At 30.9% G+C, this 27,596-nt stretch overlaps 1 protein-coding gene across 3 annotated transcripts in view; it reads right to left on the minus strand.

The window, feature by feature from the left end:
- Positions 1-390: 390 nt before the first annotated feature.
- The window catches only part of LOC124362789, a 40,840-nt gene continuing 13,634 nt past the window's right edge, over positions 391-27,596 (minus strand). Inside the window, exons 3-9 of one of the 3 annotated variants that reach the window (XR_006922497.1) lie at positions 23,401-24,770; positions 23,029-23,307; positions 16,731-17,522; positions 13,883-13,984; positions 9,124-9,159; positions 8,558-8,593; positions 391-614 (exon numbers count right to left, since the gene is read on the minus strand). Coding sequence is in view for 1 of the 3 variants with exons in the window: in XM_046817577.1 (XP_046673533.1) it covers positions 8,572-8,593; positions 13,883-13,984; positions 16,731-17,522; positions 23,029-23,307; positions 23,401-24,770 (2,565 nt within the window). In the remaining 2 variants the exon portion in view is untranslated. Of the gene's footprint in view, positions 615-8,557; positions 8,594-9,123; positions 9,172-13,882; positions 13,985-16,730; positions 17,523-23,028; positions 23,308-23,400; positions 24,771-27,596 lie in introns of all 3 variants that reach the window. The other 2 variants (XR_006922496.1, XM_046817577.1) reach the window with 2 other exon arrangements.

Here is a 27,596-nt window from a genome sequence, read left to right on the forward strand (position 1 = left end):
AAGTTTGTTATTTTGATTGGATCACCAAACAATTTTTTTATAAAAGCATTTAAATATAAAGGCTATTCCAAAAGTAACAAATGCCCAAATCACATAAACGTAACACCCAAACAGATAAACATATTTTACATACATAAATTTGAGAACTACATATTTTCTCTACTTTGCTACATAGTTGTCATTAAGATTTAAGGACTTATCATCTTTTTGACTAACTTAGAAATGCCTTCCTCAAAACATTCTGTCACCCATCCCTTTAGCCAGTCAGTACCGGCTCCTTAGATTTTATAATGTCTATCACAATAGATTGTCAAACCGACGTGCTATGTTAAAACAAAATTTGAAATGGGAGAGGAATAATATGTAGGCTGCTGAATAAAACATCAGAAAATTACAAAACTCTGTTTATTGAGTACAAAATTATCTTCACTCATACATACAAGACCACTAACAACAGGTCTAGAAGTAAGTACGACTAAGTCCACTCAACTTGGCGTTGCTGGGTATATTCTTCTCTCTTGACTAGTTACAGTAAACACTAAGAGTTCACTCACAAACATTATCAGTCAGCTTGTGATTCTGTCTGGCTTCCTGTGCTTCACATGAAGACTAGGCTAGATATGGAATAACAATGGTAATGGGTTAGGTGAGGCGTTGGCATGACCAACCAAACTAGATTGGTCTTGGGTGTGGCTTTCCTACCATGCACTCACTAAGTACACAAGGCTTCAAACACAAAAAACAGATTGCTTAAAATACTTACTCAAAACAGCACTTTCAGATAGTACAAGTATATGTTTCCTTGCTACATCACCAAACAGAACTACAGTCAAAGTTTGCTCTTCATTGATATATATTCTATGTAATTCATTCATGTGAACATATTCCAATCTTTTTAGTTTAAGCGGTAAATTTGAATAAAAGATTTTTATTAAAAAACAACTTATAATATTTACATAACAGTATTTGAGTTCACTGTATATTGATTGATTGTATATATTCTTTCAAAACATTCTCTTTGAAATAAATCAAGCATATGACTAAAACATGAAAATGAGTACACATTAATTTTACTTGATTTGAGCTATAATCAGAATGAAATTTTTTTTTAAATATGCGATTGCATTGCAACATAGAAACAAAAACACTAAAGAGAAACACTATCAAGATTCAACAATCTACTATGCTGTAAAATTTAATCAGATGATTTAAAAAAAATATATATATATTCAAAATACAGACAAAAGTACCATAATAGGTTCCTGTACACTGATAAAGCCAAGCGGTACAAACAATTCCACAAAATACCCAATAATAAGTCTCAAAGAACATTTCAAAACAAAATGTGTAACAGATTCATGGAATAACATTTTAGTACATATATTTTAATCACTGCTGTTGGCTCACTCACCCACATTAAATATTGGGTAATCTCAGATTACTACAGACAAAACCAAGCAACAATACACCAGTGTATAGTTTGGTATCTCGGTGTAGGTTTAATGGACAGTAGGAAGTTTAACTTCCGATAGGCAATAAAAGGAAAAATTGTCAATAATAATTCAAAGCCAGACATGAAACCAATTAAATATCTTTAGTTTGGATATATGGATTGTTAAAATTTAATTGCAATATTAAAAAAGAATTAAATTATATATTATGTTTTGTTGTTTAAATATTTTTTACATAATTGTTTTTGCCTCATCAAGATCTTTAAAAACATATGCAACATGTCTTATGCCTACAGTTAAAATTTTCTTGAGTTCCTCACAGAATGTCCCTTTCAGAAGATGTAGAACCATTTATAGCAGAGAAAAGTAATATTTTAGGTTCTACACTGCTGTGTAGGTTTAATTTTCTTAAATCATACTGTTTTAATCATTTAAGCTGTCCTGAGACTTTTGGAAACACTTGTATGATGGTTTTTCAAATAATTAAAAAATTGGAAGTTATAATAATAGAATGGCAAATTTCATGCTTTAGAAAACATATGTCACTGGTCACACCTTTGTTAACAATCTACTAACACAAAGTATAATTATTAATCTATAAATTACACTGTACTTACGGTTTTAAATAAATTTCCTCGTATTGTGTTTTTACTAAACAAAACATACCAAAAAATAATGTTTTACTAAATACTAAGAAGTTTTATTTTGATTGAAGTAGCATACACAGCATTAATGATGAAATAGATAAATATGACTAGAGTGATTTTAAAAATTGTAAATAAAAACTAGAGTTTCTGAAAATCTTTCCTATTAACCTTTCATGTACCACTTTTTGCCCTAAAATGTGCCCTTCCCTTGGAGCTAACATTACCAAAATGAACTGTATCTTCCTCTTGTGAAGAGTAAAACTCAAATGTTATTACTCAATAGTGTTTTTGCCTATTATTATATAAAGTTAGGTGATTAATAATATCCCATTGAATTTTATGTAGAACTGGAAAAGAAGATTCAAGATATAAAATAAAATTATATAGGCTACAAAGTGTAAGCTAAACCATTTTTGTGGGTTTTGTTAATTTGACATCAAAATTGAAAGTGTGTATTATTTTATTTAGTCTATTCTCTCAATAAAGAATGTGAATTTTATTTATGATAAAATAGAAAAAGCAAAATTTGAATGTAGTTCCGTGCTGAAGTACCATATACTTACAGGAAGTTTTGAAGATGGTTCTTCAAAGATAAAAGCTGAAAAACAATTTAAATTAAGTAAATTGTAACCGTAATTAATTATAACAATAATTCTGCTGATTGAACTTGGAAAATAAAGAAATCATTGAGAAAGTACGACACTTGATTTGACTTGACAACCTACCTATACACAGAAGAATGAACTTTCTTACTGTCATTATCGATGTGTCAAAAAATTAAAAACATTTTGAGAATTGAATATCTACTTTCTTCTTCAGGTGGAGTACCTGAAAAAATAAGTTAACGGTGTAGAATAGTATAAGAATCAAGAAACATAGGCTGAAGCGTTAAATAAAGGAGATTGTATATCAAACCACCACCTGAAACCAATTCCCAGGATTAGTAAAATACAAAACAACAATAGCACTACTACAAACATGGAACAACAGCAGAAACATGTACATGTACATGTGTGGATTCCATGGCTGCTGAGTACTCAGCAGCCAGCAGAAATAACAATAGACTGGTGTCAGGTGTTCTGGAAAGGGGCATACTCGGAATTGGAATTTTTCACCATTGTTTCCAAGTATTTATTTGCTGACTGGGTGTTCAAGATTTATTGCTTGAGATAACCCTTTTCTTTAATTATCTTACTATGAGTTACGGTTAGTTTTATTCAAATTTCATAGTCAAACATAATACTAGTGTACATGTTGTTTATTACTTTCACATATAAAATTAACTAGGTGACTATTTAGCTAACCTTCCTTCTAAAACAGACTACTTTGACACCAATTTACTGCAATAATGTAGAACATTTAATACTGTACCATTTATTCATCTACAGGGTATACAAAATGCAACACTTTAAGTTAGTGTTACATGAATATTTACCTCAATATAACTTAACTTACCGATAGAAATTACGACACACTGTCATCAGTTTCAAAGATGCAATAATTAAAAAATTAGAATGCTAAATTGAATTAAAACTGATAATTATAGTTAGTTCAAACACTTTATAGAGTCATCAAAACCAGTGTCAGAAAATAAAATAACATTTAGCACCTCAATTGTTAATAATGATTGGGTCGAAGAAACCTATGTCCGGAAAGTAATGTGGCTTATTCAGATGAGAATCAATAGAGAGGAAAGTAAGCTAAGAAATGCTGGCTCGCTCAGTCTGATTGCTAGAGAGTAAGATCTCCCATGTGCGTTCATAACCCTTTCGACCCAAATTCTGATTACTGTGGGCAGGACAAGGATTAGGATTAGACGAGAAAGTTTAGTCTGTATGTTCGGAAAACGTTGCTCAAATAAATAGAATGTGATTTGCTTTAACAAATTGTACCGTAGACAACAGAGGGATTTGAATAAAATTTATCACTACTTTTGAATTTGATTTTTTTATCTATGAACATAATTTCTGAATTTTCTCCTCTATATTTTTACCACACACCACAAAATCTGCCACTGTGGGTTATAAACAAATGACACATGTAAATCAAGACCTGTTAAAGTGCTGCTTTAAACAATATTTGTGTGTGTTAGAAACATGAGTAAAACTTAATGTAACAGTATTACAATGTATTTACAATTGAACTTACCTGTGCTATAAATTAATAAAACCTTACGAAAATAAAAGTCTAAAAAATTTGTATGTATGATTTTCAAAAAAGATATTTTTGCACATTTTAATTACGACCCAACAAAATAATTTGCATTTTTACTAAAAGTTTCTATTGTTTTCCTAGTAACCTTGTTCTTTTACAATGCCTAACTGACCTAAGCAAATATATATGTAGACACTAATGTAGATTCAGTCAAGGTTTAAACTGCAATCCCATTTGTCGCATTTTCAACGAGCCGAGAAAATGCAACACTGTTGAGAAAAGCTCTCACAAAATTGAGACGAAAACAAGACAGAACTAACCAATGTTAGCACAAACACCCCAAAGTGCTGCTACGCAAACGTGTTATATGTGGACTCTACTATAGCTATAGTACACAATGTTAACACTGATTCCCCAGTGGCACAGTGTCTAATGTTGGCACACACACTGCAGGGTGCTGCTGTAAGCATTAGTAGCAATCGTAGCATTAGTGTTATATGTGGACTCTACTATAGCTATAGTACACAATGTTAACACTGACTCCCCAGTGGCACAGTGTCTAATGTTGGCACACACACTGCAGGGTGCTGCTATGCAAATGTGTTATATGTGGACTCTACTATAGCTATAGTACACAATGTTAACACTGACTCCCCAGTGGCACAGTGTCTAATGTTGGCACACACACTGCAGGGTGCTGCTGTAAGCATTAGTAGCAATCGTAGCATTAGTGTTATATGTGGACTCTACTATAGCTATAGTACACAATGTTAACACTAACTCCCCAGTAGCACAGTGTCTAATGTTGGCACACAAACTGCAGGGTGCTGATACGCAAACGTGTTATATGTGGACTCTACTATAGCTATAGTACACAATGTTAACACTGACTCCCCAGTGGCACAGTGTCTAATGTTGGCACACACACTGCAGGGTGCTGCTGTAAGCATTAGTAGCAATTGTAGCTTTAGTGTTATATGTGGACTCTACTATAGCTATAGTACACAATGTTAACACTGACCCCCAGTGGCACAGTGTCTAATGTTGGCACACACACTGCAGGGTGCTGCTGTAAGCATTAGTATCAATCGTAGCATTAGTGTTACATGTGGACTCTACTATAGCTATAGTACACAATGTTAACACTGACTCTCGAGTGGCGCAGTGTCTAATGTTGGCACACACACACTGCAGAGTTGCAATATTGTCACTGATAAAGTATAATACAGTAATTTACAAAAAATAGTAATTCATTAATGCAATTTGTTGCTATGGTAATACATACATTTCAAATTGGGTAATAAATGTCTTATTTTCCTTTTAACCCTCCGAGTGGTGAAAGACGCTGCAGCGTCTATTAAATCTCGTTCGCGAGTGGCAAAGACGCTCTAGCGTCTATTAACGCAAGCCTCTCTTGTTCCGGTATTTCCGATGTTATGCCGCGACTTAAACGCTATATATTAGGTATGGTTAGAAAGACCAGATTCTAAACTTTAATTTGATATAGTATTTAGATATGCTGGTACTAATGGAACTCTTACAAACGGTTCATCCACCTACTGTACTACCTCCTGGACCAAGTGTAGGTTTTCTTCACGGGATTGCTTATTTACCAGACTTTGTGCAGTGTGTGTACACACCAAAAAATGGGGTAAAAGTCACTTCTGGTGCCCATTTGTAATTTTGGGGTTCATAGGGAGTGTTTCCCTTACCTGCAACATTATTGGAGGCCTCTCAAACCAGGAAGAATGATGAGGAATGAGGTTGGCTCTGATACTGACTAAAATGCAGTAAAAAACGTGTACATAAAAGTTTTGATCAGCAAATAGTGCGTTGTTTTTAGGAATAATACATATAACGGATACATATTTTTGTTCAGAATTAAATTTTAAACAAAATGGCTATTTTGGATTTGTGTTAAAAAATTAAGTTTAGGAACATTTACTCAGCCTAATATAAAACAAAAAAATTTGAATTTTTATTTTTGGAATTCAACCCATTGGTTTTTTACACCAATCCAAGGTAAGTGTTTCATATTATTACCATTCTACTCTGTGTGTTATGAAGTTTAAATCGATGTATGATATGTCATACTTATATAATATACAGGATTTTATATAAATTTTCTTTTGCGAACATACAAAATCAGTAAAAATGTCCCACCACTTGGAGAAAAAAGTACCGCCACTCGGAGGGTTAATTGCTATTTGAAGAAAGTTTAGCTCAAAATTCCCTTGAACTTTTTTATTTGATTATTAAATGAGTACATAAATCTTATGTATGAACTTGCGGTTATATCATCTCTGTAAAATTACATGGTGCTATTGTACACTGCAGCACTGTAGAAATCTACACAGGATCCTATTATCAACACAGCAGACAAGGATTATTATTGGTAGTTTGAAAAAATAGAATAATTCTAATACCAGAACATTAAAGCGGACCAAAGGGGGTGAGTTTTTTTTTAAATAAAATAAGGAATTATAAATCAACAATAAAGCAGTCAACGATTGTATTGGGAAATCGTTATACCAAAATATACAGTATTTACAAGATTGCTGCAAAAAAGCTTTAAGTGTGAATTGAGCATGCAATTATAAACTCCATAACACAACATAGCCGTGATCGCCTACTGATGTGTATGTGTCAACTGAGGATCGATATCATGCTGCCTTTCCCTTCTATTGGAATCATCAAAACAAAACGTACCCTAACGGCTAGACGCACGCATTTAAAATGTACAGAGGACAAGGTTAGTTTTATTGTGTTCAGAGTACTTGCATTGCAAAGTAAAACCATAAATCATGAATAAATACATTAATATTTAAGTTTCATGTTTCAGATAGATTAAATTTGTACTATCAAAAAGATTTAAAACCAGGTGAGTAATGAACAAGACTGATAATTAAATTTACCTTACCCATTTCCAAATCCAATGACTGATAAGTGGAGGGACTTTTTCTATAACATTTTACGCAGGGTGTAGAAAAAGTGCTAATACAATTAAGAATGATACTCAAAGAGTAACAAGTTTCTTTGTCTTATAAAAACTCAACCATACACAATTTGTTGTCCTTACAGTTTTTAATGACAAGTTTTGCATATTATAAAATTGTGCTTCAAGTTGTGCTCTTTTCTTGATATTTTAGGCTATGTTTAAAACAAAATCTCTTCCTTGCGCCCCAAAACCCCCTAAATGTCTTGTGCCCCTGGGCAACTCTTCTAACTTAATTTAAAATCATTACACTACTTAAGTTATTTATTTATATATATATTTATATAATTTTGAAATTTGTTAATAATAAAGAACATTGGTTTATCTTTATATTATCAGTTTTATCAGCAAAACCTTTAAGACTACTAAAATATTACTAGAAATTATCTACTATATGGTATCTAATGTAATATTATGAATTAAAACCAGTATAAATAATTAAATTAACAATTGTTTATATTTTTAACAGGAGTTCACTCTTCATTACAAATTAATAAACAAAAATTTCTTGAACAATTTATACACTTTTACTTAATTAAAGAAAGAGAAAGTGTTATTAAAGTAAAAGTTTACAAAAAGAGGTAAGAACAGGGGAGTTTTGAGGACATTATAGAAAGACAAGCACAACTTTTAATAAACACAAAACCCAGGTCGTATGAACATCTTAGTCCTTCCCTGCACAATTTTCTCTATATTTCTCTTAAATAAATATTTTAACCATCACCATTTCATAAAACATTTTTTATCATACAGTAAAACAGCTTAGACAAGCTTACAGCACCTTAACAGACTCTGAATGAAATATATTTGTACAATGCAAGATAGTTAAAAGCAACACAAGAGACAGTCACCACTCAAAAGATTCCACACCTCAAGACCGAGCTAGTTTAGTTTACAGTTAAAAACAATTTCAACCAGTACTTATTCATCTAAATTGTAAAATTTATGCGGAAATAGAGAATGGATCCAAACTATGGTTTTTATAAATTAATGTTGAGTTTCTTCGCTTTTAATAATCTGAAATAATCAAAATGAAATATATGAAGACAGGTTAAAACATTCACATTAATTCTTATCACAGTATAACTCCATGCCAAGTCAATATCATTGTGAATTCTTTTGAAACATTAATATACTTAACAACTAACAAGAAAATTATATAAATGTGTGCAGATACAAAATTTAGGCTATAGATTTGCAAATTATACTGTGACACAACACTAAAAAGCCTAACTTCAGTCATTTTCTAGTACAATATAATCCTGAAAAACATTGAGTGTAAATAAAACGTTAGGAGGTGAGAAACTTACCATGATTGTAGAGGTCACTGAACACATGCTGTTGTACTGAAACAGATATTGGAGTGTCAAGTTCAATGCAATGTTTTAATTTATATTAACTAAACTATATAGTTATATTAACTATATACCGTACTGAAGTAGTGTCTCAAAAACGTAATTTAATTTTAAACCTTATTTAAAAAAATTAAGGTTTGTATACTTTTAAAACAACATTTATAATAATACAATCTACATTTTATTTTTTAAACCACGACTAAAATTATAGGAATAAGAAAAATGTTTTATTTAGTATAAGAAAAATAGGCAGTCTATAGCAATATTAAAATACAACAAGAACAATATTTATTTATATTTAATTTTAACATTTTAAATAAGTGTTCCATATAAGACTCAATATAATTCTATTAATCTGTTCCAAAATGTCTACTGGCACTTTATTTATATAACCTTGTAGGGTTCTAATTGTATGTTAATTAAAATTGAAATGTAAGTGCCAACTGTACATTTTTTTGAATGCCGACCATGTAGGCTGTCAACTTAAAAGACATTTAAAGATTACCTGACTGTAGACCAACCTTTGTTTGTGAAGGACATTCACAGACGCCCATCATCTGTAACATGAGCTTAATAGGCAATCAGTTATGGTTTTGTTTTAATGCAAAACAGTAACAGAACATAAGTAACAAAGACTTTAAAATTAACTAGTGCCTTATAAATTATATCACATAACAAATAAAATTACACTTAATAATTGACAATGACTCTACATTCACAATCAATGCAACTTTTATAATCAGGCATGTACATACCAACTATGATACCATCCAATCCTCTCCATAGTCTCATTATTTTAATCTGTTTACATCACTTTTCTGCAAATCCATCTTTATCAAGCCTCTTAAGGACAGAACCAAACATTAAAAAAATAGAGGATTATATTCACAATATTTTGAGTGGGTGCATCAAATAATTACTTTTATAAATGTTAAACATGCTTCAGAGGCTTAGTGAAAGCCTCTAAGTCATATTCCAATTTTACAATTTATTAAGTACATAGTCATAAGCAAACAAATTAAATGAGCTGAATTATAATGTCATGGTTTCTATATTTGACTGTAATTTTTTCTAAACTCATATATTATACTAAGTACTGAGTGTTAGTCATGTACACTTTAGTTATATGATCCTAACAACAAATTCAAATGTGGCTAAAGAATTACCAAATCATAGTTAAACAGAATATCCACTCAATATGTACATGATTCAGAGCAATGATATGGTCTAAACACACAGAATAGTTAGCTATCAAGCAATTTTGATTCTTGATCCTGAAACTTGTGTTCTTGTAGTTTGGTGTGTGTGTGTGTGTGTGTGTGTGTATATATATATATAGTGTATATACAATTGTGTATATGTAATTGTTTCTTTTACGTTCAAAGCTAATTTTTGTTAAACTCGACTTAATGTATTTTTCTTTAAAGATTAATTTTAGTTAAACGTAGTAAGAAATTTTCAATATTATCGCAGTGATAGACACATCAAGTACTTATCAGAGAAGACCAGACTGTTATCAGACCTTTCCTTGTCTATTGTTTAGTTTTATCTAACCACGTGACTTGTTAGTGTGGTTAGATTATATTCCAAAATAATCTTATTTGTAAAGTCTGTATTTTTTCGGAATAAATTTCATTATAAAAGGTAAAAGCAAAAAAAAGTATAAAACAGGGTATTTAATTTAAAATTAGCATATTTATAAAAAAGATCTATTTACAAAAATGTTTATTTTAAATAAATTTCAATTTCATTGTAAAATGTAATTAAATTGAAAAGCAAAACTGAAAACTCACACGCACTCATGACAACTGAGAAAGCAATAATAAACGCCAAGGATATATTTGGTTATGGCTCTGTAGCAGACGAACAACTGACGAACAAGCAGTCGGAGTTAGAAAAATGAGCTCCCATCCCCCTGCCGCTGAGTTAAGGTCATTTATAAATACTTACTTGTCAACCGCATTAAGCACGAAGCGTGTACTGGGCATTTTGAAGGCCTTTTGTGAACTAAAGTCTCTCTAAGAGACATAATCTATAATATCGGATATAACTGTATTTGGCGTTTTGGTAAAAGTCTGCCATTCTGATATATCGGTCTATGGTGTGGGAAGGGTTAACTATTTAGTAAAAGAATTATATTGATAAATTATATATAGCCGGAGAAACAGTTTTTGCAAAACAGAAGCAAGATTGTAGGGCAAGATTTGGGAAAAGGGTGGCTTTACTTTATATTAAAAAGTCTCACGTAGCAGGAAATACATTACTTGTTTAGCTTTAGGGTTAACAGCTAAACAAGTTAAAAATTGTAACAACTTCAAATTTGTATTATATATTTTGGGTGTGGTAAAACATACAGTACGCCACTAACGGAAAAGTGTGAATTTTATTGTAACATTTAGCCCAAAATTAAGGTGTAAAAGTGATAGTTTTTATAAGAATTACAATAATGTTGAAAATTGTGATTTGGAAGGGAGTTAATTTTTTTTTAGGCAAAAATATGATACTTCAAATGTTTTAGCCACCATTTTTGGTATGTTTTTCAATCAACTTTAGATTTTGTTGTATATGTAGTATGTTTTTGATTTAATGTCTATATATTGCTTATTTTCACAAGGTAGGTATTATAATTTATTTATTTAACATAATAAAAGTCACCAAATTATCATTTTACTTTCATGATTAGAGAAATTAAAAGTGGATATATGTTCACCATATATCATCTTTTACCCTGCATGTAACAAGAGACTCCATACAACAATTTACAATACATTTTTAAATATGTTCAAAAATAACTGAACTTGTCTTATCCCAGCCACCTTTTTTTTACAGGCTGTGGCTATCAAATGCTCATTTCTGTGAATGATTTTATAAACTGTGCTGTATTACCAATCATGATCCATCTTTAAAAATTACAGTTACACATAAAGTTTTCTTCTGTCAACAAATCCTGAACATGATAATGTCTCGCTACACGCCATTCCATAATATTTTCTCTCCGAGACTAGAAATTGCAGACAACTGAATTACTTTTAACAGAGACATTTAATCAGGAATTTGTTGAGGATTTGTACATAATTGTGTGGGACTCCACATGATGTTCTCTGCTAGTTTGGTTGAATCATCTCACCCATTTTACCTGGCCAAAGACTTGGGATCATAGCAAGGACGATTAAAGCATTTTAACGAGCCCAATATCTTCCCACCAGGTGACTTTGCTTTTGATGAACTCACCAGTGCAGCTTTAGAGAAACGCTTCAAAAAACATTTAGAGAACTTCCTCCCAGTCCAAGATCCTGTACTAACTTGTATAAAGACTTTGTAGAAAGACTACATGTTTCAACTTCTACTGCATACAAGTGATATATGTAACCATTTAGCCATGCTCATAAGCATATCTTCCAACAATATAATACACAGATCTCTAAATGTTTAGCATCTTTGCTACTGAGCACACATCTTGCTAAACTTCCAACTTTAATAGTCAGTCAGTAATAATCTTATGGCTATAGTAAACCAAGAGCTATCCAACCATAATCTTTTCCTTATTCTCCCTGTAATCTAAACTGAAACAAGATATAGTTTATGTAATCATACCGGGAATCCCAAGGAGTACAAGAATGTTTTCTTCATTTACAGAAAATCCTTCTACTATTTTGTCAGCATGTTTATGGCAAAATCAGCAGATTAGAATTGAATTATATATAACTAATTCTGATAATTGGCTTTTTTACACAATTTAATGTTTTAAACCCACTCTAACATGATAGATTTTTTAATAGTCAGTATCAATAAAATACAATAATGGTTACTACCACCAGCTAAACCTGCTTACCTATACAGTACACTCCACGCACTACAACTAATGGTGTATAATTGTGACGTTAAGGTCACACACAGCCTGTAATCTAGAGAAGGCCAGTGATAGATCATGTTCCTCTACTGTTTGCTTTTTGCAACATTGTAACGCTACTCTGGACTGAACTTGTAGTGATTCTGAGTACTCTACTATTGACTAATTTTACAGTATTACAATTATTAGAAATATAATCATGTGGGGCTTTGTTCTTCATTGTATATATTGATTTTGTTCATTTATTTTAAAGATAGAAACATTATTTAAAAGAGGCTTGAGAAAGATTCCAGAATTCTAAGTACTGAATATATGACCCACACTAAAATACATAATACAGAATGTTATGTAATATTAATGCATGTATTATATTTTTACAATTGCATTTCACTTGTGTAACACATTCATTTAACTCACTATTATTATTGTCATCTGACAATGTAGGATTATTAACTTGTTTTCAATGTCTTTAGTATTCTAAACCTGCAATTTTGTTTACCCTTAGATCTTAGTGAAAACGACTTTTGAGCCAACAATTACTTTATGAATCCACTACACAGTCACTCATGTCATATAAAAACATATCACATATAAATTTATGAAAAGTCTCAAAAAATCTCAGTTGATTGTGGATGTAGAGCAAAGATGAAATTTACAATCAAAAGTAACTATTTGTATAAAAATAATCATAATATACATTTAAACTTAATGCTAAAAAAACTTGTTATATTAAAATTAATTGAATTATCCAATTACATTTTTAGTGCAAACTATCTTAAATAAAGTCAATATTATTCCACATTTTGAGATCAAATAAAATTGTACTTAGTTACAAAAGTTATGAAACAAATGCTTTATCTATGTGCTTTATCATTTAATAGAACAAACAGATTGCTAACAATCCTTAAGATATAATAAACAATTATAGATAATCATTTGTTTATATGTGACCTAAATCAGCTATAAATATATATTATGTAATCAGAACACCTTGTAGTCGTCTTCAATTGCTTTTGACATAAGTAATTAAATATTACAATCTTTAATCTTATTAATATTTAATTAGGAAAAATAAAAACACTTAATTTAAGTTTGATTTATAAAACAAAATAACTTTGAAGCATACAAAATTAAATTACCATAAATTACTTGGCACTTAATAGTTAATAGAGGTGGAATAAAATATTTCACTTCAAAATTAACCAAAACCTCTAATAGCAAAATATAAGAGATCATTTTAAGGTGGAGCAATCTTCTCCAAGTTTCTATTGAAAACCCTCCCTCCAACATATATACTACAAAATATGGATTTACCAGGTGTTTTACTTTTTCGGATCATCTCCAATCTTATAAATCACAATTCCCTTGATCTACATCAGGTTATTTACATGGTACCCATTCACCGCTTGTGCTTGTGGTAAAAGACTTACTCAGGTAAATGCAAATATGGACACTGAGTATCTTGACACTTTCCAGAGAGGTCGAATGGACACAAGATGGCTTCTGTGCTTGACGGTACATTGCTTACTGTCCTGCAATTATACATTCTGTCAAAAGATCATAGTTCTGTTTAATTTTATGGTGAAAATAGTAGAGGGTTGATAGTAAAAACAGTTTTTCCAGCTCAGCTGGAAGAAGTATATAGATTTTGTGACAACTGAAAGATTGATATGGTTTCTTTTTGAAATAGGATTCAAACTACATTTGTAGAAAAATAATTTTCACTAGGCACATTAATAACGCAGTCGTGAATGTTTTCAAATTTTAAAAAGCTGCCACATAGAAACATAATGTTTTACCAAGCTGCCCAATAAAATAAGACGAGATGTTTTAAGATCAATTTTTTTACCAGGTTTAAACTTGTTTCAGCACTTCTTTAGCCAGTATTTTGATATATTTTGTTGGCAATTCAATTGATGACCTTCAATCAATGCATCAGTTACAATACTCTTGATCTAGTTTAACTGTGTAAAGGCAGGAGCTCCATGTTATTAAAGAAGAATCCCTCATTACGCTGTTGGTTTTCAATGGTTGGAATAGCGTTGGTCATATCGTGTTCCTGTATGCATGTTAATCTACAGTGTGATTGAAAACCACATTTTATTTTACTTTTTAAATATGCTTTAAAAATGAAATAAAATTCTCTACAAATTGAGTTATAAGGATTTATTCAATAACACCTTGGAAACCTGTTTTATATTTAGAAAAAGATGTATAAAAATGTATAAACAAAGTTAAAAAATGAACAAACTACTTAGTTTTAAAAGCACCCTTACTGTAATGCAACTATTGTTTTAGATGAAAATCAAAAATCTAAAAGTAATTCAATTAAGAATACAGAGGAGTACAAAAGTAGCTGTATTCAGTTTTAGTAGGTTAGCTTATATTTAAGACAGCTAGGTTAGTGTGGTTTCACTGTCGGAAAATTCAATCATCAAGAATAAACGCACGCCAGACCTCAAGTCAGCGTGGGAAGCTTCGTGTTCACGCCACAGCGGAAAACATTCTGGTCAAGAGAGCTAATCCCAAATGACTGATGTTTGCCGTTTTAAATTTTAATATGGAGGCAGTAGAGATAGATTTTCACACCAAATTTCAGTCATTAAATTAACACTATAGAAAATTATCACGTATACAGACAAACTCACACAAGTCAGAAATGTGCTTTTACCACCAACTGGTGTAACCACTAAACAATGAACCTTCAAAGTAAACATTAAATATATGACTACATTTTACGTTATAACCCTAGATTAAACAATTAATAAATTCATAGCAACATTTCCTTGTAAATCTTCAGTATGGTAGTCATAAACTAAGTTGATTCTCATCTATAAAACCATGTAAATAAATAATATTTGCATTATCCAGTGACAGACATCTGTTCATTTTTATGTTACATGTGCAACAGTGATATTTTAACAAAAGGTTTCAATGAATATGAAAGTTGAGTAGTACAAATCTTGGCTATCACTGAGTCTTGGAGCAATTAGAAAAATGTTTAATTCAATGCAATAATGTTTATTCAGAAATACAGTAAGCACATAATCTTTAACCCTTTCAGTGCCAACGTCCGACTACACGGACGTACATAAAATGTGCAAGAAGAGCCAGCGTCCGACTACAAGGACGCATGTAAATTGTGCAAGAAGAGCCAGCGTCCGACTACACGGGCATGTTTTAAAATATTCGTCAAAAATACAAAAAATATCTAACAATCCTAATTTTGTTATAATTGTATTTATAAAGATATAGACTAATAAAACACACTCAGTTGAATGTATTTCCATTACATTAGTGTTATAAATAAAACAAATTACAAGTGGCTGTGGACGTCACTAGTCTGAGTCAGCTGTCGTCTGTTGTTTACTAACCAACTACGCAGTTTCGCCGAGCTAACTTGTTGTTGTTTCGTTTATTGTTGTAAAATGTTTACAAAATGAAGCGTAGTGCATCACCTCTTAGTGAAAACACTGTACGGAGAGTGTTAGAAGACGATAGTAATGTTGTTGTGAGTGATAGTGAAAAAAAAATTTTTATAAAGTGAAAAACAGTGTTTAGCAAGATGTGCAAAAAATCCAAATACATGTTATTTTTGAAAAACAATGATAAAACCTTTATTTTTGAAGATAGATTTAAAATTTTTTGTGTATGTGTTTAAAAGTATGTCGAGGTTCAAATACATACTCAATTTATGGAACAAGGATTTTTTTACTGGCCTTATATTTACACCAAACTGAAAAATTCATCATAACATTTTATGTAAGTAAAAGTTTTTCTGGTTTTATATTTTTAATGCATGTTGTAGTAAATTTATTTTTCAGTATTAATTTAAAGCACATTGTTTAGAGCAAAACAAAACAAAAAGTAACAATTTTCATCAATAAATAACAAAACTGTGACAGTTTTTGCAAACTGCTGAAAAATTGGCAATTATAGCCTGGCTCTTCTTGCATGAGCATATGGCACTATGCCTGGCATTTCTTGCAGGCGCACTAGGGAGAATGTCTGGCACTGAAAGGGTTAAATGCACATTTGTATTTTGTGCAAGGCCTTGCGTCATTACATTTGTGATAAAGTCCAAAAAATATATTATTCTTATAATTATTAAGTGAAATTGCTGATTTTCAAGATACTCAAAGTTTAAAATTGTTGGTAACTTTAGTACTAATTTATTATAGTTCAATAAACACATATAAATTATACAATAAAGGGAATTTTACAATAATAAAAAGACAGTTAAAATTCCAACACATATGAAAAATTGATGGAACTTACCTATTAACAGATGACCTGTATCGAAGTAACGACTTGTATCGGGGCACTGATTTTTGGCTGGATTTAGTAGTTGAGTTCTTGATATTACGCAAAGGGACATTTTTATTAATCTCTTCACTTTGAACATTTGTTATTGTCTCTATTCGATTCAGAGAAAGCTTTTTTTGACACTGAACATTACTCAAATCGGTGATAACATTATCAATTGGACGTTTTAAAGAAACTGTTTCTTCAGTTTTCTGATTCAAGGCAGGATTTAGGTTACTATGCTTCTTTGGCTGTAAACTCTCCAAATTTCCTGATGAAATATGGTGCAAAGTTGGCTTTTGAGGACATTGTACATTTAACAATGAGTTTTCTGAAACACTTAATTGACTGTGCACTGACTCAACTGGTAGAGAAGTCACAGAAAAATCAGAACTTTTTGAAGTCTGGCCGGATATTGCTTCTAGATCTGAAGATTTTGTTCTACTTTTTCCTGTAACCAATAAAGGAAAAGACAGAGATTCTTGTTCTGTGGAATCTGTTCTCTTTTCATCTTCTATTCTTAATGGAGAACATACAGTTGAGGTTGTTACAGCACAAGTGCTTGCTGGAGTCACCAGGCTTGATACTGATAAGATATCTGTTTGACTATTATTTCCTCTTGAGAGTTTGGAATGTGAACGTGTAGGGTGTTTCAGTGTAATGCGTTTTACCTTGATTTCTTTTCTTTTAGTATTTATCTTGTTTCTTTTCTCAGCAACTAACTTCATTTTCTTCTCTACCAATTCTTTTCCAGTAGGTGGTATTCTGCACGAACAAGAACAATACTTTATTATAAAACTAGGAAAATAAAGTTTATTTTATACTAGCAGTCACACATGGCTTCACATGCAATTCCATGTTAAGAAACAGAGACCTCAAAAGCATATCCTTTTTATATAACATGCCAAACACACTTGGTATAACACACTTGGTATACACTTGGTATACACAAGTGGTTACTGGAAGACATTCCAGTTTATTTTTGAATAATTTAAGTTTAGAGCAGTGTTTCTGGGCCCTGAAGTCGGAGAGTGAAATAATTTTTATAAAGCATCAATGATATAATCTCTATGAAACATATATTTTATTTAACGAATATTTTACATTTCATTTCAGCAATATCACTAACAATTGAACTATTTTAGTTCAGTGTGGACAAAATCCCAAATTTAGTGTTTAATGCTCTAATGTAATATGATGGAGCCGCATGTTAATTTTGATACGGAAGTAGGAATATATACATTGTTTCAGTATTCCTTGAAAATTTAGACACAATCATACATTTTAACTTATGTGTGACAAAACCACAAACATCCAAGCAATAACGAAAATAATATTTATAATTATTTGAAGGTTATATTTGAAAATGGAAGGATTGTAAAGGAAACAGGATTTTAACCTTGTTTGTAATTATGTGTTAGGTTAGCTATTTACCTGAAGAAGAGATCAGAGTGCAGATCTCGTAACGTAGTGTTAGTGATTTTTTTGTTATCACTTAACAATGGCAAATGTCCGGAAAAATCCTATTTCCTTCATTTATGGATAAGTTTAATTCTACAAAACGACATGAACACTTACTTTGTGAGCTGCCCAACTCACTGTCTATTTAAATCCTCGGTATTCGCCAATAGAAAATATCTGTAACCTGATACAATACAGTGTATGTCCTTGCTTCGCAATCTCTGTCCACTGTATCATCTTATTTTATTGATTCAGTCAAGAAATTAGTCAGATAATCAGGGGAGAATTAATTAAGCAATTTACAGGGATACAAACAATGTATTTAAGTCAAAAATACTTTATTGTAACTTAATGATGAGCAGAAAGAATCAAAATGTGTTTAAGTTATGACAAGAGAATGAAAACATGTTTAAATCATATTTAAACTGATTGAAAAAATCAGAAATATTTCTTTCTTAATTTGTAAACCTTGGCTGCTGTGTCACACCTCTTTTTTGCCCACATAATGCCGATTGTTGTTCCTAGTGTCTATAATAATTTAGGGCAGTCTCGAAGGCATCCTTAACTACAGTGTGGCTGATATTTTAATCTTCCTCTTTTTATCCTTCATTCTTCCTCTCCTTCTAGCTTGTACGATGATGTCAATGATCTGCTCATCTGCATTTTAATTTGAAAAAAAGAAAAAGACTGCAGACATCTGCTGTTGTGGCAGGAAAACAAACCAACAACAGATAACTCAGACATGCCGCTCAGTTAACCCATTAGCCTACTTCGACGAGATCATCTCGCCGCTAGCGCTATGCACGGTAAAATACTTTGACGAAACCATCTCGCCACCAAGTAGTTTGCCTATTTCTCACAAGATGTCAGCACCATTCAGTCCTAACTTCATTTCTGTGTTCTTTGCAATAATGGGAATTGAATAATTTAACTTTACAGCTTGGCAACACTGCAGTTGGAGAAGGGGAACATAAACAGACGATCGGAACAAGTAAACAGCTGACTCGAGTAAACAAACTAAGCGTGTGTACAATGGCGCGCCATGGAGCTTTACGTAGTAGTGAAATTGATCGTTATATTGACAATGACGGATTTATTTTAAGTGAATCTGATGGTGAAATCGGTTCTAATCATGTGGAAGAAGAGTGGAGGATTGATGGTGATGAAGAATTCAGCGACGGTGAGTCTGACAATGCCCTAAACAATGCCGATGATCCTATGAATGATTTACATTTACAGAATGTTGAAAGACGTTATTAGCAGTGTGGCTTCTGGTGTAACTGGATTATGGAATTTTCCAATATGGAATGACGAGCCAAACAAACCTAAAAATATTGTGTTTTTAGGCAATCAGGTAGGAGTAAATATTCGAAATAATAATTGTATAATAATATTATAATAATTATAATTATATTATAATTGTATAATAATATTATAATAATTATAATTATATTATAATTGTATAATAATATTATAATAATTATAATTATATTATAATTGTATAATAATATTATAATAATTATAATTATATTATAATTGTATAATAATTCGAAATAATAATAATTGTCAGTAAAAAATAAAAAGTGTTTATTTTGTAATTAACATAAAATTAACACAAATTAACAAAATTAAAAAAAAAATTAACATTAACTTTTTAATTTTTTTTTTGTGAAAAATATAGTTTAGGATGCTTTTATTAAATATCCCAAGTTTTATTAAAATCTAAACAGTACAACTAGAGTAATGGAATTTTAAGTAAAATTCTCCATTTTGGGCCAAATTAATTGGATTTACTGTGGAGTTGAGAGGCTGGAAATACTAGTAGGCCAATGGGTTAAAAGTGAGGAGACTGATAATCAAAGTGCTACTGTACTTAACCGGTATCGTGTCCTATGTCAGTGCAAAATGGACCCGACGCCCACTTCATAGTTTTCTCTGCCATAATGCTTATTCCTTATGCTTTAGTTACCATTATAAATTTGATAAATGAGTCTCTGATTAAAGGAGATTTTCCTCAAAGGATTTCCACCCCTCATAGCGTTAGTTAATTTGTATCTAATTCAATTTTGCTTGCAATGTCAAAAATTCTCCAAAAATAGTTGCTTGTCTGATGGTGAAACACATAAATCATAAGAATATTCTGTCTAAAACACGATCTGGATTTAGATACAACTACAGTATGTGTACTGCCCTGATGAATCTATTTTGTGATCTCATTGATAATAAAGACAGCGGAAAATATAATTCAGTTATCATGTTTGATCATTCACAGGCTTTCCACTCCATAAGTCACAAGATGTTATTGGCTTATATGGACTTCTATGGTTTTGGTGAAAACACTACTGAGTAAACAACATACCAAATGAAAAGATTCGTAACCCTGGAAAAATAGGAACTGTCCTGATAATAGCAACACAGTTGTAGCTAAAAGGAAGGTTACTTTACAGATGATAAGGGATTAGTACATAAATAAAAAGGTTGTTCTAACTTGTACGAAATTGTTATCAAGTGGCTTTACTGTTTATAACTCATTATTTTTAACCAACAAAATATAGTAATGGACGGAAATGTTTGTTTAGTTTTGAAATTAATTTTCTATTCTGTTGCTAAATAAATGTCATTTACAGTTAAAACTGTTTTGAAGTACTTAAAACAACAGCTATAACTTTAATATAAATAATATAAAATTTTAATATAAACTTTTAACGTTATAAGTCTGGATTAACAATTAACATTTGCAACATTAGTATACATGATTACAGTTAAGAGTCCGTAGAGAGGCAGCTAGGAGGTCAGGGGTTGTCTTGTAAATCAGCTACAGGTGAGGTGTACCCCAGTAAAGTTCTCTCTGTCCAGTACTATTTAATTGTATACTTCTGACTTTCCTACGGGTATTAAACATTGCGCGGCACATCTATATGCTATCACTTGCCAGTTGCACTTGTCCTATGATCCTAGCTCGGTTTGTGAGGCAATCGCCAATATTAATTCTGACTTTGAAACATCAATAAATGGTCTATAGAAAAAATATTTTATATTGTATGTACAAATGAAGTATCATCAGTTTTCTGACTTGAAAGTTTTGTTTGTTTATAGTTTTTCAAATAAAGACAATTTAAAATATCTTTTACATGAAAACTCCAAAACTCCTACATAAGAACACTCAACTGACCATAGTTGCTTCAGAAAGGGGACTTTTCAGTCGTGCTACAGTTAAGTTTCCACAAAAAATAATAAACCCTACAGAATTTTTCCAAGTTACTGAATTTCGTCAATAAGATCTAGTCAATTACCAAAAATCACTACTTACAAATTATTGTAGATTTTCTTTTACTATTTACAGTTTAATTAACAGTCATTGAAGTTTTAGAAGTACAAAAATTAACGTTCAGAATCTTGTCTTTTCATTGAAATGTGCTATGTTACGGAGCAACAGGGTCCCAATGGGTTTGATATGTTCAGTTGTAACAGGGTCCCTATGGGTTAATGCCTACTTTGACGAAACCATCTCGCCATCAAGTATTTTGCCGTTTTCTCACAAGATATCACAACACTATTCAGTTTTAATTTTGTTTCTGTGTTCTATGGAATAATTTCACTTATCAAACTGGGCAGTACATCACAGTTATAGAAGGAGAAAGTAAACAGATGATCGACTCAGTGATATTTCACTCAAGTAAACAAACAGTGAGTGTGTACAATGACGCAACATTCAGCTTTACATAGTAAAGATATTGATAGATATATTCATAATGACAAGATATATTTTAAGTGACTCTGACAGTGTTTATGATGAAGTGGTTAAAAATAATGTTATTAAAGAATTGAATAAAAACAATATTTTGTAGTTAATATAAAATTATACTTGTTATTTTTATGTTAAAGTTTAAAATATAAAAATAAAAAAAAACTATAAGTGAATAATAAATATATTTTGTAAGTGAGAAATAAATATATTTTGCAAGTAAGAAATAATTATATAACAAAAAAACGTTGCTAAGGATGAATATATTAAAACTACCAAGTTTCAGTAAAATCTAAAGAATTACAGTAAAGTATCAGAATTTCAAACAGAATTTACTTCATTTACACTAAATGAGTTGGATTTGCTGTGCAGTTCAGAGACTGTATAAACTAGTATTCCAATGGGGTTAAATATTACATCACGGGTTAAAATAAAATACTACAAGATCACTGGAAATCCGTTGGCTGCCACCTCACAAACAAGGAATAAAATCAGAAATCCAACAATTGCCAATTCTAAAGTAGATCTGTGGATTTTAAATATTGAACACTATTGAGTGTTTCGCTTTTTCTAAAATACATTTAAATCATAACCTTTTGAATTCTATTTTACTCCATACTTGTATATGAAATAAAAAGGATTAAAAGGTGTCGTTATGTAACCACAAAATTTAAAAACACCTTAATTCGGCTTCTCCTTAAAAAAAAAAATATTCCTAATACACAGGTTGTTTTAAATAATAAAATACCATAAACTTTTTATGTATAAAATTTCTTGGGAAAGCGTTTTTAAGTGCAGTAATCAATGTGTTTATAATTACACCAAGCTTTCAAAAAGTAAACCGCAACATCCGTAATGTATTTATTTGTTATGAATAACACATTTTTCATCTCACAATTCTAATCTCGCTTTAACAATATCTGACCTATCAAATTACCACAGTAGGACAGATATGACTGATTTCACTGTATTTGTTTACTATCATTATCAAAATAAAATTCAAACAAATAAAAATCTTTTTACTTGGGCATTCTCTCTCAGTTTAAACTACATAGATAAACTCACTCGTAGTCTGTCCCACGCAATTGATGACCCAGATCTCGACAGCTATCTTCTAGATGCTGAATGTGGGAGTAGCGTGTTGTAACAGCCTGTTGTATAGCATTCACACTTTGCTGCAGCTGTTGTGTCCCAGCGTGCAGATTACACAGGCGAGTCTCAGCTTGCCGCAATGCCTTTCGGAAACGACTAACACTAGCCATAACCTCATCCAGCTGCGACTTCTCTCGCTCCAGCTGTGTCAATACTTCTGACATATCGGTTAACTCGTCTATCAGTGTGAACCTGGCCGAAAACCAAACAGTCAATACTTGAGTATTTATTCTGAGATCACAGTATTGTATATTTTACATTTTAATATATTATTCCATAACTTACCTTTCATTTAGCAGCTCTGACTGATTTGAGAGCAGAATTTCTGAGTCTGTAGATTTTTTCTGAACACTGCAAATATCTGATTGACGGCAAGCTGTTTTACATGAACTCGTATTAATAACAGACATCTCTATACTGTGACTTTTTGTATACTCTACTTCCTCATTGGAGACTACCCTCGTTGAAGTTTGTCCATCAAATGCTGTGCCACTCTCTTTACCACTGTTACAAGTCACTTTTTGGATTTTGTGAGTTAACAATGTGGTTACAATCTTATCATTCTTTATTTCATTATTAGAAGGAACATTTGTTTCTGTGTTATTCACTGAATCTAATGCCTTATGAGTAACAACCTCAATACCATTTTCAGCTAACATTTGAGATTTTTTCATAATTTTTGAAGTATTAATTTCATACTCTTTACATGTTTGAGTTATATCCTTTAAACATGTGTCTTTGAATGGTGGCATTGTTAATACTTCCATTGATTCACCACTACACTCCGTTATAATAGTGTTTTCAAATAAAGGATTACTAGTAACACTATTTTGCAATTCACATTGTGATATATCTGTATGACTTGCTGACTGAACTATTTCACCATTATTTACAGATGAATCTGTGTGATTATCAGTAAGGATTTCATTATCAACATACTTATGTTTTCCTTTCACACCTTTATCTGCACTAACTGAAGGCTCGTATCTCAGATCATTTTGTGTTCCTTTATCAATGTTTACAGCATTCAAGCCATCACTGCCCGTACAACTAACTGTATCAGGATTAACTGAACTCATCTCTTTGGTATTGGACTTTTGGATCATGTTATTACCATTATCAATTGAACAACCTTCTAAAATTTCAAAGCAAAAATTTTTTACTTTGGTTTTGAATTGTGATATCTTCTTTTCTTTTTCCGTATCTGAAAAAGTATCTAGTGTTTTTGATTCAGTTTGATTTCCACCACTTGAATGAACATTTTTATTATTAGTTAATGTATCATTTTCCTCTTCTACAAAACTTCTATTTTCATGACATTCTCTTAATAAAACACATTTGTCTGTATGTTCAAGTTTTGTTTTAAGATCTGACTGTTTTTTAGGATTAATACATGCCAATGAAGACAAGGATCCTTTAGTGTCTGTAACATTTTCTGAATCACTACTGGAAATTAACTTGCGCTTAGTTTCCCCAGTACTCGGTTTATGCTTATTGGCCTCATCTGTCAAAACATGTTGTATCGGGATTGGAGATTTTTTCATTTCTTTGTTTAGTATTGCTCTTTTTTGTTGTAACTTTTTTTTACTTTCTCTTTCTTCTATAATTTTCTTTAACCTTTGATATTCTTCCTGTTGCTCCTTTGGCAATAAACGCTGAAACAAAATTAAACAATTGATATGAATACCATGAATATTTTCTTAGAATATAACACTCATGAGCACTTCATTTTAGTGCGTTTTCTTAGCAATTCACTTGCAAATGTTATACTGGTCTATTCTGGAATTAAAATACATCATATATAAACATATAATATTCTGTACTAAACATATACTAAAATTACAGTAATCAAACGTTAGAATAAAATGTTTTATGTTTAAAATTTCATAGGACTAATTTTATTATTCCATGAAGTTTACTGAATATAATGATGACAATAAATCATGTATCAGTTGAATTTTAAGTGGTACAGTATAATTCAAGTTATCAAAAAGTTTTAAAATGGCTAAAGTGTGTACTAGAGGAGCCTTACAAAAAATCGAATTACCAGCTGTTCATATATTTCATCTATTGTCCGCTTGATTTATACGTTGTCTGCAAAACACAAGAATGAAATCAAAATATATGTATGGTAACAGTTGTTGATTGTTTATTGTAACAGATGCTAATCGGATCAAAAATTTTACATACATGTAAAACAGTGTTGAGTGCATGCTGCAGAGGGGGTTGGAGTTCAGATTAAACAGCCACCATCGGACTATTTTCATGCGAGCTGGTCTAGTAGTAAACAGCTAATGAACACAATGTAATATTGTTTCCCTGTGCCAGAACACGACCATATTTGCTCCTCTCACAAAACGACTTTGTTTCTTTTCCACATATTTACATACCTATCAGTTATTGAAAGTCCGTCTTCAAGTCAGGAAAAAACGCATAGTATACAGTATTTTAACCCTGGAAGTGTCCATCAGAATTTCTGAAATGTCGGCACTTTTCATGCAATTTGCAGACTCTCACGGTAAAATTCATTAAAAAAATGTATTTTTATTTAAGTATAAAGTGTTATATACATCAATGTTTTTGTTATAAAACAGAGAATAAAACTAAAAAATTTTTAATAGGAAATTTAAAAAAAATTATGCCATGTATTGTGACTATAATTTTATGTGTGAAATAATTATGTTACATAAAACTATCCTCATCTTACAAAGATTAAGATGAATAGAACATGTAGGATAGCCAAATTGTAACAAATTTAGTTATAAACAAAAATATATAGTTTTATTGGTTAAAAAATAAAAAAAGTGATAACAATTATGTTTATACAGAAAAGTGCAAATTTGCCATTTTTCAGTTGCTAGGCAACACAATGAAATAAATACTATCAAATAAATATTCACAATGTGTCTAACTTTTTTTATGTTTGATGATATAGAGCAATATGTAAAACAGTTTTTAACATTTTAGAATTGAAGAAAAAAAAAACAAAATATATTTACACTAGGTTTTTGGTTTTCTCACTCTGAGTCACTTGCTTCTGGCAGTACATCAGATTCCATAAGAATATTATAAATATCACTAGATCCACATGGATCATTACTAGTTTTAAAATGAAACTAATTATATTAAAACTGGACACAAATCACGTACACACACTCCCGAACAAACAAGAAATGATTTGTTTACAACCGGCAATCTCCACTACACAGATACGATCGAGCACAATGACAGCTTATAAAGTTAAGCTGGTTGCCATTTAGATACAGCACAAAAGATAATCAAAGACCACTAAACATCAAAAGCAACTCATAAGCAATAGATTGATATATAATTTAAAGACCTGTGACCGGTAATATGCATTTTATCGGTATAATACGAATCGACCCCGTTAGTGTCGATTGCACTTTAGAAGTGACCTCATCGACACCAAATGGGTTGACCGACACTTCCAGGGTTAAAACTGCCTGATTTATTTTATTAAATTTAACTTATTTAGGTTTAAAAGAAAACCACTGTTAGAAAAATATTACTTTTACAGTTTTAAATGTGTTTTCAGTTTATAAACCTTCAGTTATCCTAAAATTAATTAATCGATATCAAGTGATAATTTTGATGATTCTAAATAAAAAATATCTGTTAATATTGATATATTTAAAACCGGAAATACATATTCTACTCTATGGCAAGACCACTGAAAATGTTTTTTCTTTTGATAGTATAAATATGTCCAAATTATAAGAACTGTGGTGAAAGATCCATTTTAGCCCAATGTTTTGTCAATAACCTCCCCCATTTACAAAACCAGACATACCAGGCTACTTCTGCTGAGCCATATTACTTATTTACTGTCAATTTATGTTTATGTAATTCTCTGTGTATTAATTAATAAAAACAGAATTAATCAATGAAAAATAAATATGAATGCATTACCATGAAATTTTCATTCATTTTGCTAACACAAACAAAAATATTACTATTCTAAAAGATGGATTACAAGTAATATAAACTTATTATAGCTAATTCAGCTGTTCATTTCAATTAGTTACATTATACACAGATGATATTAATATATTTGACTAAAGATATAAAGAAGTATAAAATTCAAAGTCTAATAAATGTATTAGAGTATTTGTATTGATGTAACTAGGTTTATTATTTAATTTGTTCTTATGATTTGAATTATTAATTTTCAAATATATCTAAGTTCCACAAGATTACCATTATTTTACTATGAAATTCCATACAAACATTCTATGAAAGTAATTAACAAAATTACAAGGTATTTCTAAGTAAGAATTCTACTAAATTTAAGGTTGTTTTTGGTCACTTAATAGAAATTTGTATTTTCTTCACTATACATCTTTATTTTATTCTGATACTCAAAATCTCCTTCAAAATAATATATATTTTTGTTCTACACATACCTGATTGCCAATTTGTGCACACTAACATAGCTAGCTCAAAACGGTGGTGCCACAAGC

The sequence above is a fragment of the Homalodisca vitripennis genome, chromosome 5 (assembly GCF_021130785.1).
Source record: "Homalodisca vitripennis isolate AUS2020 chromosome 5, UT_GWSS_2.1, whole genome shotgun sequence".
In the NCBI taxonomy this organism is placed as follows: domain Eukaryota; kingdom Metazoa; phylum Arthropoda; class Insecta; order Hemiptera; family Cicadellidae; genus Homalodisca; species Homalodisca vitripennis.